Below are 13,851 nucleotides of genomic sequence, written 5' to 3'. Positions count from 1 at the left end.
CAGTAGCAAAATGACGTCGGTAAAGGTATTCTGCTAGGATTGAAACCGATGATCTCGTGTCAATGAGGAACGAGATGGAAATTCCTTCAATTTCCAACACTGCATAAATTGCCTTCTTTCCGCTCCAGATGTGACAAACACTTATGTGATCGTCCATGTCAGCTGTATCTGTGTCGTCTTCCTTGACATGCAGAAGTTTTTTTTTTCAGACTCACACACCTTTTCCAAATGGCCCATCTTTTCACGTCTGCGACGCTACGTGTTTTAGCTTTGCAGTGAGGGCTATTCGCCAGATGTTCCAAAGAACCACAACGATAACATTCTTGCTTTTTCAAAGCTCGACCAATTTCAGTTGGCGTCTTATAGCATGGGCTAGTGTCACAGCGCTTTTATCTCGTATTGAAAGTTTTTGTGTCTTCAACGTGATGCACTGGTGCTTCATGTCGTGCAAATTATCTCGCTTCTCTAGTCGCTTGATCACGCTGTCTCGCAATAGTAAGCCCGAGAAAGTGTAAGAGACCGTAAGAGACTCGTTCAGTAGAAGGTGTTCACGCAAATGCTCGTTAGTATTATTTTCTATGGCCTGGTCGCGTATCATGTCATTCCCCAAGTCACCGAAATTGCACGCTCCTACGAGACCTCGTAGCGCAGTGACCTAATTGTCCGGTATCTCACCTGGGGCTTGTGCATGTTGACGGAAACGGTGACGCGCTGCGGTGACATTGACAGAGCTCTTCTAGCGACCTTCAAGCGTTGCAATAGCGCGGTCGAACTCACCGTGAGCAGGAATCGTCAACGTCGCCCCGGCTACGCTCGAAGCCGAAAAGCGCGGGTTGTCCTCTGACGTGAGAGTCTGGAAGATACGTTGTCCTTCCAAGCCCAAGCAGTTGAGCAGGATCGCTTCCCTACGCATGGCAGGTAAGTCGGAGGTGCCCGACGTCACCATGTAGTTCTTGAGCGCTTGAATCCATTGCTCCCGGTGGATTACCAGGTGTCCAGGTGATCACAGGAACGGGTGTGGCGGTTGTGACCTCGAAATATTCATCGTAGAGGATGATATGCAGCAATCGAAGGTACAGAGGAAGGGCAAGACGGCAGCACATGGGTTGTTAAATCGTCGTCGCCAGTTATGTCATATCGTGCATTGTACTCAGTATGATATAAATGGAAACATTACTCAGTCCCTCTCCGTTTATTCCATCCCCTTTTTCCTTCCAGGCGATTCCAAGCATGCGCTTTCTAATGGCACTGCAGTAGGCAGTCACGCCTTATATAACAAATATGTCACCCGTTATCGCATCGCATATCGAAGCATCAGTTTCAGTTTACTTCCGTGTGCGTCCACTTAACCTTACCATAGTTCATGTTTTCTATCGAGCAAGTGGCTACTACCCACTATGGAAAGGGGGGGGGGGGGGCATTACCGTTCTAAGTTAAATGAGTGTCGAACGTCGCCGTCGCGTTGAGTTCAGTTTGTTTCCGCCGATTTAACATTTACATTTAGCACAGCTTGCAGACGGTGCAGTGTTTTGGCAGAGTTTGTACGAGACTAAAGCTTTCACCTGCTAAGCATTAGCAAATATTGACTAGAATAAAAGGACAACCGAACGCATTGTATTCTCCGGTATATAATTTATTTACCAGATAGAGAAAACCTTTAGTTTGTGAAACTACCCGCACATATGCGCCTGAATTGTGTACTCTGCTTTCCAGTTGGACGCTCTACTTCAATGTGGCTATATCTGCTCCAATTTGAAAATGGCAGGGTGATACAGTAAACCACTTCACCCTTGTTTACCGATCGCCTCCGTCGTAATGCAAAAAAAAAAAAATGTTCACAGTTGGCGACTAGCAAATTTTCGCGTCTACTGTACAATATGGTGTACTCAGGTGCATTTAGAGTTCTTGTTTGTACAATCAACACTTTCACGGAAACCTGTCGGGGTTCTCATGCACAAAACGTCCCAAAAGTTCGATTCACTACAATGCGGGCAAGTTCAAGACGATGCCTGCATTTCTCTTTCGCATACAATGAACCTACACTAACGCACTTGATAAGACATCCTCTGGCTTTTGTTATTTGTTTGGAAGATCGCAAACTAAAAACAAAAGTTGCCTCTGGAAAGCACACCTTCCAGAACTCTTCGCAATAAATTACAACGCAGAAATTAAAATCGTAAACAATAATGTTATCGCGCAAATTGAAGAATATATTAAAGGCAAGATAAATATCGATAGGCAAATATGCTACAAATTAAGGCAGATGTCAATAATTGTCCCACAATGGGAAGTGCAGCGCAAGAACCTCGTACGGATTGGCTGCGTGACATTATGTCTGTGCCTGAATATAACAAATGTACAACAATGCTCCTTTGAGACAACGTCTGGCTTTTGCTGATGGTTGTTTGGAAGGTCGCTAGCTGAAACAAAATATTGAAAATCCTCCCGGAACTCTTGGGCAAACCTTCCGGAACTCTTTGGGAAACCAATCCGGAACTCTTCCAAACGAATAATTTTTAACGCAGTAATATAATAGGTAATTATTAACAATATTATTAGCGTATTAATTATTATATGCCAGACGAAATGAATACGTACGCATAAGTACGCTACAATTTGAAATTTGCGCGAACCATAGTCGCTACAGGAAATAAACGCGCAAATCACGCATAATTATACCGCTCCAACGCATAAGGAAGCAAGAACCGTGCCCGACACTTCGACGATATAAACACGAGTGTTTGCGGCACGGTGGGGACTGACGACAGCATGGTTGAAACACTCCTGGTGCGTGGTGCCATACTCGGCGTGGGGTATCCAAGATGTTCAAGCGCCGAAGGAGTGCTGATTAGCCGTCGCTGCCGGCACGGCACCTCTTGGCGGCCATCCCCTGCCTCGCCGAGCCCCACGGCCACCTAATTCTGCGCGCTCTCTACTGTGGCAGTCGTGGCCGCCGACCAGCTGGGGTCATCCGTGGGTCTTGGGTGGACTTTGCGGCTTTTCTGCGCAGCCAGGTGACATGCGGCGAACGCGCGAACACGGCCATGGCAAAGCTGGTGGCCGAGTCAGCTCCTCTAGGCGGAGGGCATCCCCCCATGTCTCGCAGGAGATCCAAGTGGCGATGCGTTGCCTGGTTACAGTATTGTGGGGATCGTGTACTGCGAAACAAGTGCAGCGTCGTTCAGTTCCTTGTAGGTCTACCTTGCTACCCATGCAGTTGAACTTCATAGCATTCGAGTATAATTACCCGAACACCGTCAGGAACATACGAGCTCTTCTCATCGTGTAGCAAGTTCATGGCAAAGGGCGGCGCTTTTCTAAGCTATTTGTGTATTACCGTTCCTTAAGCGTGCACTGCTGAGAACGGAAGGCGTAAAAAACAGATATAATATATAATCTGAATTCTAAAAAACTCCGAAACTGATTGATGGGAGTTATTTCATAAATGAAATGTAAACTATCCAGCGCATCAAAAAGGAAAGACGGGACGTCACCGCGCCGTCAAGGCTAGCGACCATGTCAAATGTTTTATGGAATTCTGAACAATCACTGATACGGATTTCACCCAGATAAATGCTTCATCCGTGTTTGCTATGAAGAAGGAGGCAATTGGGTAAGAAGATGAGAAATCTCTTCTTCGTTTAAATCGTTCAATATTCAAAGGTTGGCGGGGACATAGTATGCACAAATAATATTAAACATGCTTGCAAGTTTCATTGAAACTTTGTAGGAATGGCTTATAGGACCTGTTGGTCAGACGTGGTCTTGGAAAATTTGCAACCACGCAGAAGCACGCAGACATGGGCGCCCGCATGAAGGCGCGGCTTTCCGGGTGAGCCCTGCCCCTTGATTTCACGGAGTGAGACGAGAGTGAAGTCAGCTATGTAGTTGACAAGCTTTTAAGTGTTAGGGGGATGCAATGACGCCTCGTGAGCTGACGGCGTGGAAGCGAGTCTTCGACGAATCGAAGCTCAAAGACAAAGTTTCCATTCAAGCTGTTTTGCACTACCTCTACTGTTTTCTTCTCAGATCAGCGGCATCACATATGCACGGTTAAAAAACAATGAAAAACTGCAACAACGTTGCTCCCCGTGGACTAGCGTGAGACGGAAGGCAACAAGCACATAAAAACGGAGGCAAGACGGCTCTTGTCCTTGTGCTCATTTTGGTCTACTGTCGTCGGTTACGTGGTGGTCGCAATAAGTCAAATACTTTTAGTTTAATTTCATATGTGTAATAAGAGTGGAATAGGTATAATCTCGGCCTTGGTGTTATCAGCGTATGACAAATGATCTAGACAGGAAAGGCGGGCCAGGGCTTGCTTTCGCCCTTCTGGCCGCGCCCACCTGAGTCCTATACACTGAGTTGTCGCTCTCAGTAGACATTATGTTCCGCAGTGTCCCCAAAGCGATAAAGTTCTTTTGTCGGCACGCCGTTGGAGTAACTCGGAGAACACTGTATAGAAGGGTTTCTGCTAAGTAGTATTTTACCATAATATCAACTTAAGAAGTTGCTGTTCACATAGTTACACCTGCCTAAAATCGTTTTAATTCTTCCTCTCTCCTGTTGGTGCAGCTTTGAAAAATATCACCAGCTGCGGTTATGTCATCAATTCGACCATGTTTGAATTCTCTCTGTAGTACCTGCATTTATTGTGTGTAACGAGAATCGCGTTTGCACTGCCACGGGGATAAAGCGGGATAATTCTATCCCGTGGTTCTTCATTCTACTTCATTTTAACGGTTTGTACTGAGCATCAGTATTGCAAAAGATGTCATTAAAGCGACTCTAAAGACAAATAGGCAAATACTAAGTCATCGGGGACTGTTAAAATGCAATTCTAGAAACCTCACAGCGCTTTTATGGTGCCAAAAGAATCCTTATTCTACGAGAACATTGCGCCAGAAAGTTTTACATACCTATAGCGCATTTCAAATCTTCGACCCCCGAGCGAGGACTGGTGACGTTGCATTCGCCATTGGCGCCTTTTACTGTCGTAGGTGAGTAGAACTGCTCCCGACAGGCAGTGCAACGTTTTCTTTTTTTTTTTTTCTGTGCGCAGAACGCGAATGCGTGGCCATGGAGAAACAGAACCAAGACAGAGCATTCGATTCGGCCCACAGCTGCTCTTGGTAAAGTGGCGTAGACCATTCGGCAATCCCGCGACATCGCATGGACGTGGGATTCTTGGCTACAGTCAGATTGTGCGACTTTCGCAAGCCCGTAAAACAAGCGCCGCACTGCGCGATTACGATACTACCGAAACGCAACGTCGTGAGCTGCGCAAAGTGGTAAAAGCGAAACTTTGCGACCGCCGATGTCGTCAGGAGTAACGTCAATGCGTTTCTTCTTTTTCTTTATGAAGTATAACTCGACAAGCGACTGTTTTTTTCTTATTGCAGTGCAATACAATGATATTTTACTACGCGTGATTAAAACTAGTCAATTAATTCTAATGAGGAATCTATTCGCCCCGAGGGAGTCTAATCGTTACTGGCGTTCACCTTACTTTCTCGATTAAGAAATCTCCGTTCGCGATAACATTGATGCCTTAGACGTTCTCGAGCACTAATCTATCACTTTAGCTTAAATTGATATTTGCCTGTAGTGTCCCTTTAATAAGCTTAAAGCGAGTATGATCTGAAGTGAGCACAGGCTCCACTATGTATGGGCGACAACCCCTTGTTCATTCTTATTTGGCATTGCAATTGTTCCGTCTGCTACATACGATCTGCAAGCTAGTCTACGTAAAAATTACGCGCTTATGTACATGGAAAACATAGCGAGTGTGCAGATGTGTGCAGATCTGTGTCAGCTTTGATGTGTGCATCATAAGATATCTGGCATTAGTATAAACTCTGTTGTTGTTTTATGTGCAGCATAGTGTTATCGCAAAAATGCAGTAACACGCAATTCTCTTTACAAGGGCAACGTTTCCAAAAGTTTAATCGGCCGTCCAATCTGTTAGGCAGCACCGGATGAGTGATGAACGCTGATGGTTCATAGCTGATTCAAGAAAAACATAACGTTATGCCTGCTAAGTAGTGTCGAAGTACGAGTGTATGGTCAGGTTAGACTCGCATAACACTTAAAATAATATTAAAGCGCTACAAATTCAGCCTGACGAGAGACGGAAGTGTATCTAAGGGTGGACAACAACGGGAGGAAGGTTGCACATTGAGGGTTAGGGCAATTTCATGGTAAAGTTCGTGGGTTGAGAGTGTGGGAGGAAAAGACAACACTTAGGGAATTTCCCAGCCTAAGGTTATAAGGGCCGCTACGCGGAGAGACTTCTACAGCTCCTCAACGTGGAATTGCTTCAGTGCATCGCATTGGCAGAACATGCGCCTAAGACTGGCTGCATCTTTTCATGTTATGCGGCATACTCAGGCTGTGAAGAAAATTGAATTTTTTTTTTGTGCCAGAAGTACAAACTTTCCCTCGCGAATGTACATCCTAATGTTGACACGCGAAATGGGGGCGATTCTTTTACTATTTCTGCTAAGATGAGGCGACATAATTTCGCCATTGAAACATGACTTCTAACGTGAATTATGAAAATAATTGATGGATCTAGTTAGTCCCGCTATCATTGGTATTACTGGCCCAAGTTGTGTCCACCTTTCTGGTAATCCACCTGAGCAGACCAAATAGGGCTACGCGCTACGTACGATAGTGATGGTTTACGAATTTTCTAGAAGTATTTAAATTCTCGCCTATCGCGCAATTTTTTTCTGCATGTGAAACACGGTCAGAAACAAATTCGATGAGGCCGATAAAATAGCCATGCCACTACGAACTTGTGCCCCGCTATATATAGCATTAGTTGCATAGGTGATATGCGTGAATCCTGCGCACTGTAGCTGAGAAAGCTGCAGGACACTGACGCGTGCGTTTCCTCGTGCAAACGCGTGCACTCCCATGCTGCCCTTTGCCGAAAATTTTCTAACAAAGAAAAACAATAGAGTTTACGCTAATGCCAGATATCTTATGATATCTGGCATTCATTCGTCACTCCGCGCTAGCGCGGAGTGACGTGCAGTTTTACATATTTCGTGTACTTCCTTCGCGAGATTGGACAAAATGCTTGCGCATTCGGTGGGACGCAAACTACTCACGAATACTTTTTCAAATTTTTCTGAATATGTCTATATGTGTACGACTTGAGGAATTGATTAATCTTGGAGTAATTATACATTTACGGAGATGCAAAAAAGTGCTCGACTTATTTTATGAAATTGCCACTGACACGATTTTATTCCTGTCGTGTTAAACTGGAGCCACTTATCTTCAGGTGTTGGCAAAATTTAGCAGGAACACCTGTATGTTTGCTTTATATTTCAGTTTGCCAGTGCTATTTAAGTGTCTCTTCTATGTTCAGTCTCTCTAATTTTTTTGATAACGCCTCCCTCACCCCCCTATCTCTCTCCTGCAGACAGCCATTATGAAGTTAGCTGTACTAATAGACTGGTAAGGCCTGGTCAGCAGAAATTTTTCTTCACTTTCTCGTTTACACAGTGATCATATTAAAACAACTAACCAGTACTGCCATTACTAAGCCAAGGTCTTTTTTTGCGCGTCACCCTATGCTTCTTCGCGTTCGACGTGGGAGAAGCCCGATCCACAGGTGCCATCTGTCGCAGACATCCTTCTTTTGTGCTTCCTCTAATCAGTCGAGTTTTCAACACGATCAAATGTGAGCGACATAATTTGGCCTTCTACAATGCTATGCCTAAATGGGTAGCGTTAGGTAATAGTTCTGCGGAAATCCGCAAGATGCAATGAAGTATTTAAGGGAAAATCAGACATCCACCCATTAGTAGGAAGTGCTGCGAAGGAAACCAATACGGGTTCCTCGAAATTCCTCCTGCGGGTTTCCGCAGAACTATTACATCATACTCTTGCCTTTGCTTCGATTTGTTGACAAGTTCGACTTTGCCCTGCCATCTGCTTGCCGCATGGTTAGTTCAGATGGTAGAGCGGCTGGCCCGGAAAGGTGGGGGTCCCGGCTTCCGAGTCCTAGACCAGGACGGATTTTTCTTCAACTGCAAGGCTTTTCTTTCGAGGAAGCCGTATTGGTTTCCTTTGTAGCAATTTTTACGAATGAGTGGATGTCTGATTTTCCTTTAGTTAACTAAATGGAGAGCGTGTGTTTCTTCATGCTGTCTTACCAACACGTCCGATTCCTGTGATGCGATTATCGTAACGTTTTGCAGTTCAAGCCCACAGTAATCGTTGATATACCTATAGCAAAAAGCATGCATGCTGCTATTAATCTGGTTAAGGTAATCGTATTCTAATTATTGGGATATTTCACGGACACCCGTTTCTTATTGGGAATCCTTATCAAACAAACGTAATAAGAAGAGAAGCAGCTTACCTGTAATCAGATCAACGGCGTAGCCATGCGGTGGGTAGTTGTGCAACAGGACTGACCACTTCACGATGGTGGTGAGGACCGTCAGGTGGCTGCCTCCAGCCAATGTTACTGTAACAGATTGAGTGTGGGTGGTCAGCGGCTTCCCCCATGGCTCTTAAAGTGCTGCTAGGGGCTAGACACATGCCAAATTTAGATGCCCCTAAATGCGCTAGCTTCACTCACGGCTCAAAACGTTAGCCTTAAGGACAACAAAAGTTACTGTACACCACACCGAGCTAAAGCTACATCTCCGACGAGAATGGCAAGAGCTGTAAGATGATAATTCTGACCACCTGTCGAGCACAAAAATTTCTCACACATAAGTTAAGTAGTCATAGGCGTTAAAATTTACTTCATTCAGCTTTCATGTTGTCCGTCGCCTGTGTCACGCTTACATGCAACAAAGGTCGCCCAGAAAAGTAAAGCTGATTTTTAGATATCGCTGGGCCCCTAGTACCAAACATGAAGGCGAGAGGAGCAAAGCACGCTTAAAGATGGAAACAATTTTTAATGCGAAAGCTTGAAAAGGCCCATTCATTGAAAAAAAAAATGGCTGTGGCTTAGCTAAGGTTAAGCCCAGGATGCGAAGCATACTAGCCTTTATTTTAGTTGTTGAACCACTGTTTAGCCTGGTGAACTGCTGTTGCTTGGCTATATTTGGTTCGGCTAGTAGAAGAAACAACTCATGCGTTACTCTGCTTCGCCTTCAAGAGTGGAACACGACAGCGTTCCCGTCGACCCGCCAAGGGGTGTAAGACAATGGGCTACGGCGCAGCGACTACGCGCCCCGCATTGGACGTGGTGAGCGTCGAGCGACGCAGCGTTCGGCGCGGCAACGAAATGTGCGCCTGAGCAAGCGACGCACGCCTGAGCCTTAGAAACAGCTCGTTTCTAAGGCAACACCGCATTCACTAGAGGCGCTTTTGTACCGCTTCGAAGCATCGTACTCGTGCCTCAGTGGTAGCGTCTCCGTCTCACACTCCGGAGACCCTGGTTCGATTCCCAACCAGCCCATCTTGCAAGAGTTGAGCCAAAGCCACCTAGAAAAAGCACAGCTGCTTATATACCGCCGCGAGACCGCGAGCGACGGCGCGAGTTGGAGCCCCGTTTCTCCTCTGTCGTGACGTCACGGTGTCACGTGGTATTGAAGGCGACACCGCCGCGCCTGAGGAGCTGGGTTGAGCTCTAGTAATATGCTTCGCATAAAAAAAAAAGCCGGCGTCCGTCAGTAGCAGGAACACGGCACCTAAATTGCCATTGGCTGCGACTCCACATCAAGAGCGCTCCACGTTAGGAGCGCGTCTGCTTGCAATGAGGTTCTTTCTGTGACAGGAACTATTGCATCCATATGGACTAGTGCACAGTATCGCGTCGGTAGGTGCGATGTGGTTGTGTGTGCCAGTGCGAACATGCACCACATCTATTTTGAGATTGTGACTGGGATCATACCATACCAATTTGCTTTGCCGGTAGGCATTTCATGCTCACATCTAATCTCGATTACGGTAGAGCCACCAGTTTTTTCCTGCATTAGAAATGACCTTGGAAGCAGATTTTAAGGTGAAGCTTTCTCGCTCTCTCTGCAATCTGCAGATAACCTGCCTGCCTTCAACTGCGCAGGCGCTCACTGACGTCACAACGGCGCGGTCACAATAACTACGCGAAGCTGTGGCACGGCATACAATTCCGATGCTCTGTACGTTAGGCCACGGATGCGTGCTAAAAAACACAATAAGCAATCCTACGAATTGCCCTCGATGTAGCTACCGCTCGGAGACTCCTGGCGCGTTAAGTGCGTCGCATAACAATTATGATAGGTAAGGACACGTCGCACAACGATGAGTTACGGGGCGCATTCGTCCACGAAATTCTCTCCGCGTTCCTCAACGTACTGTGACACTGTAGCAGGGTGTTCCAAAGTCGAGTACGTCGCGCACTGTCATTAGACGCCATTCCAATGCTTAAAAAAGTTTCCGCATGCTCTGCGAGGCCCACCATGGTGGCTGAAGGTCGCGTTCCTAAATGAAATATACAGTACTTCTCTCGTTATAATACGACATTTCGCCTTGCTGGCTGAAACTTTGGGCGATTACAGACTGCATGGGATATGCACATATTTAAGATGACCCGATATGAAGGTGCTTTCTTCTACCTTCTTTCCTTCACGATGACGCACGTTAGATGATAACACCTCGTTAACTAATTACTTAAGATTAGCAATTTTTTGCAACTGCAGTGGTATAGAATCGCGTCGCGGCAAACGAAAGACAGTAAAGTGATATTAAACGGGCTGATGGTTGCCCTTTGCCACGAGAACCGCCCATAGACAACACTGACCTTCAAGACAGACGGTAAAAGACTAGGCCACAATAAATAACCTATACATAGGTCCCAGTATGACAAATTATACATCAACGACAGCGAAGCCACACAAGCCAGCTCTAGTACCCTTCGGATGCATGGTCTATCTAACGGCTAATATCCTGTTTAACAACTCATAACCGCTCAAGGTAGAAGAAGACCAAACCAGGAGGGGAAATTCTTTTTCTAAACTCTGAAGCTTTCTCCCAAGCCCGCAAGGGCTTTCTTTGTGTTTTGGTGCTGGGAATGGATGAATGATAATTTTTGCTTCACGTATCGTCCTCTCCCATGCGCACTTCGGCGGAGGTTAACGGCAAGATGTGCAGCGTATATTACAAGTCTAACACAATAGTTGACAGTATAACTGTTTCTTTATATAAAAATTTGACCCACACCACCTGTCACCGATGAAACTCCGATGAACCAGGGCCTCTTTAGGTCCCAGATGAAGTGCTGCAGGACCGGCCCTGCCTGGTATGGGGAGGACCCGCGAGACAGCCGGCAGCAGTACCCAAACGGCGCAGCCTTCAGTGAAGTCCCGGCGTCACCCAGCGGTAGCTTGCCACCGAGATCCATGGAAGAGAGCACGCCACCGTTGCTGCTTCCTGCTGGGAAGCGGACCATGGCCTTCCTCGGCAGCCTCGAGGCAACCACCTTTGATTCCGTTGTCCTCTCGACCCGGTGTCCGAACGACTGCACGTGAAAGCGTGATTCTGGCTCATGGGTTTCTCGAGCGTCTCGCGCACGAGCACGTTCACGTGGCAACGCGCTGGAACGTGGCCATCTGCTGCCCCCCCTTCCTCTTTTTAGATTCATCTCTAATATACGCTTACAGCGTCTTCGAGCAAGTTCGCCCGCTATATCCTCGTCCTGAGTGTCCACTCTGCAAGTCGCGAAATGTTGAAGCCGACATCCACCACCTGCTGTGGGTTTGCCCTGCACTGAAACCGACGAGGCTCCGGCACCTCGCAGCAGCGGGACTCTCGCCGCAGAATCTGATCCATTACACTGCTTGGATGCAGGGACCGCATTATCGATCCCTCTTGAACTTCATTAAGTCAGCAAATCTTTTTTCATTCATTTAATCATCCTTATTCACCCCCATCACATACCCTTGTAAGCCCTGAGGCATTTATCCTCGCATTAAAAAAAAGAAGTGCGAATACCTGCAAAATGATAATTATGAAGTGCCTCCGGGGCGTGGAACCTTCTGTGGTATACACCATATGTTTACCTGGAAACGCTATTAGAGCGCTTGTGTACCTAATTAGGAAACGTCGCAGTTAATATGCCCAGCAATTCCGTAAGATCTTACTTTTGAGGGATGAGTGCAGTGTTGGTAGGATATGAACATGTGTACTTGTTTCTCCTTTTGCGTTGACCACTTTTGACTCGCTAACAAATGTTAAGCGTTGTCGCTTGTTGCAACACGCACCTTTTTTTGACGTAGTAGTCAAAGTAGTTTGACGTACTACGTCAAACTCTTGCCTTTGCTTCGTGTTGTAGACAAATTCGACTTCGCCCTGCCGTCTGCTAGCCGCCTGGTTAGCTCAGATGGTAGAGCGGCTGACCCGGATAGGCAGTGGTCCCGGGTTCGAGTCCCGGATCAGGACGAATTTTTCTTCAACTATGAGGCTTTTCTTTCGAGGAACCCGTATGGGTTTCCTTTGTAGCAATTGCTACGAACGGGTGGATGTCCGATTTTCCCTTTATTCGCACCTTTTCTTTTTTAACGAAAGCAGATATGCGTCAATTTATAGGATTATCATCATTACAATAAAGAACCCGTTTGTAGCAATTGCTACGAGCGGTAGGATGTGTGGTTTTCTCTTTATCAATTACTGTTTGCCGCGTAGCAGGTTTGCGCAGAAGTATTACGTCAAGAAATACACCGTGTACCTGAAGTAACGCAATGAGAATGCGAGAACAAGCAAGCGGAAGTTGGCCTTACGGGCTTATTTAGATGGGAGCTACAATTATCGCCTAATTTTATTCTATCCTGTAATATATGAAAGACCTGATGAATAACGTAGAATATGCAGCCTAAAGAACAAACGACTGTCTACAATAACGCAATAATGCATAACATAATAGTAGCACGGTTATGCGATGCCAATTTTGTAACGGCGACGCTGTATTTATTCGTTTAAGTGCGTAACACTTTAAGCACAGTTTCTTTCGTATATTTCAAAGAAGAATGTAACTCAAAAGGGCCCACACAGGCGTCTTCTATATACGTATTTCTATAGCAGATTTAACGAATTAAGTGAAACGAATTCTGACAACAGACAGAAACAAATATTGGTATTTTTACAGAGCAATTGCATATTCCACTACAGATTTAGGTAACTAAAGCGGTACAATCCTATGGTCGTGAGAGCGAAGTTTATTTCTGCGTTCAGATGCCAAGGGAAATATTTTACATCAAAATACCCGATTCCGCAGGCAGTTTTCTTGCGCCCTAGTTGATCAACATTGCTTTTATTCTGATGGCATGGAGAATACAACAACGTAGGAACACTAAAATTTCGATCTTTGCTAAGAACATCACGTAGTGGCCAATACTCAGGAATCGTGATACGCAATTTCAACAGCAACAAAATTCGCTCGACACCGTTGATCCATACGTATAAACTGTTGGCTTCACACGGTGAACGTAAGATTTTTGCTACATTCACGTGGTTAAAGAATTATGGAAAAAGTGGGTCTCCGAAGACAACGAATATATCCATTGTCCGCTACTTCACACTGTAAACTGAAGCGTTGTGTACGTTTGACCTTCAAACACATTATTCGTGCTAGGGTGCAAACTGGTTAACGTGACGTCGGTGTCGGCCCTGCACTTCATGCGGAGGACTGCGTCAGAGTGGTTTGGCGCGTACAGAGGTGACCTGGCGGCTCTTTTGCTTTTTTCTCCCATTTTATTGTCTATCAACCGCAGTTCTACCGGCTGACTTCTCAGCACTACTCAAAGTCCTCAAGAGAGAAGCCACGAGGGCCATCAGGGCATCACTGCGATGTTTCTGCACTATGTGGGCTATCACGCATTTAGGTATGCTATTACGCCATGT

The 13,851-nt window shown here is 46.0% G+C and overlaps 1 protein-coding gene across 1 annotated transcript; it reads right to left on the bottom strand.

Annotated features, from left to right (window-relative positions):
• Window positions 1–1,516: 1,516 nt before the first annotated feature.
• LOC126540930 (uncharacterized) lies at window positions 1,517–11,465 on the bottom strand. Its single transcript, XM_055076363.2, has 3 exons — window positions 11,179–11,465; window positions 8,381–8,488; window positions 1,517–3,158 (listed from the first exon to the last, which is right to left on the bottom strand). The coding sequence occupies exons 1-3, from the start codon at window positions 11,402–11,404 to the stop codon at window positions 2,968–2,970; spliced, it is 525 nt and encodes a 174-aa protein (XP_054932338.1). The 5' UTR covers window positions 11,405–11,465; the 3' UTR covers window positions 1,517–2,967.
• Between the last annotated feature and the right edge of the window lie 2,386 nt (window positions 11,466–13,851).

The sequence above is a fragment of the Dermacentor andersoni genome, chromosome 2, assembly GCF_023375885.2.
Source record: "Dermacentor andersoni chromosome 2, qqDerAnde1_hic_scaffold, whole genome shotgun sequence".
In the NCBI taxonomy this organism is placed as follows: Eukaryota; Metazoa; Arthropoda; class Arachnida; order Ixodida; family Ixodidae; genus Dermacentor; species Dermacentor andersoni.
Note: the sequence above shows the minus strand (reverse complement) of the source record. Positions and strands in the feature narration are given on the sequence as shown.

Bases quoted from the DNA above. Each gene is read 5' to 3' on its own strand.
- LOC126540930 (XM_055076363.2), bottom strand. From the start codon at position 11,404: ATGGTCCGCTTCCCAGCAGGAAGCAGCAACGGTGGCGTGCTCTCTTCC. The intron at 8,489-11,178 runs GTGGTGTGGGTC...AATCTGTTACAG, and splicing joins CGGAGTTTCATCGGTGACAG to TAACATTGGCTGGAGGCAGC. The intron at 3,159-8,380 runs GTAAGCTGCTTC...CTTGTTTCGCAG, and splicing joins CGCCGTTGATCTGATTACAG to TACACGATCCCCACAATACT.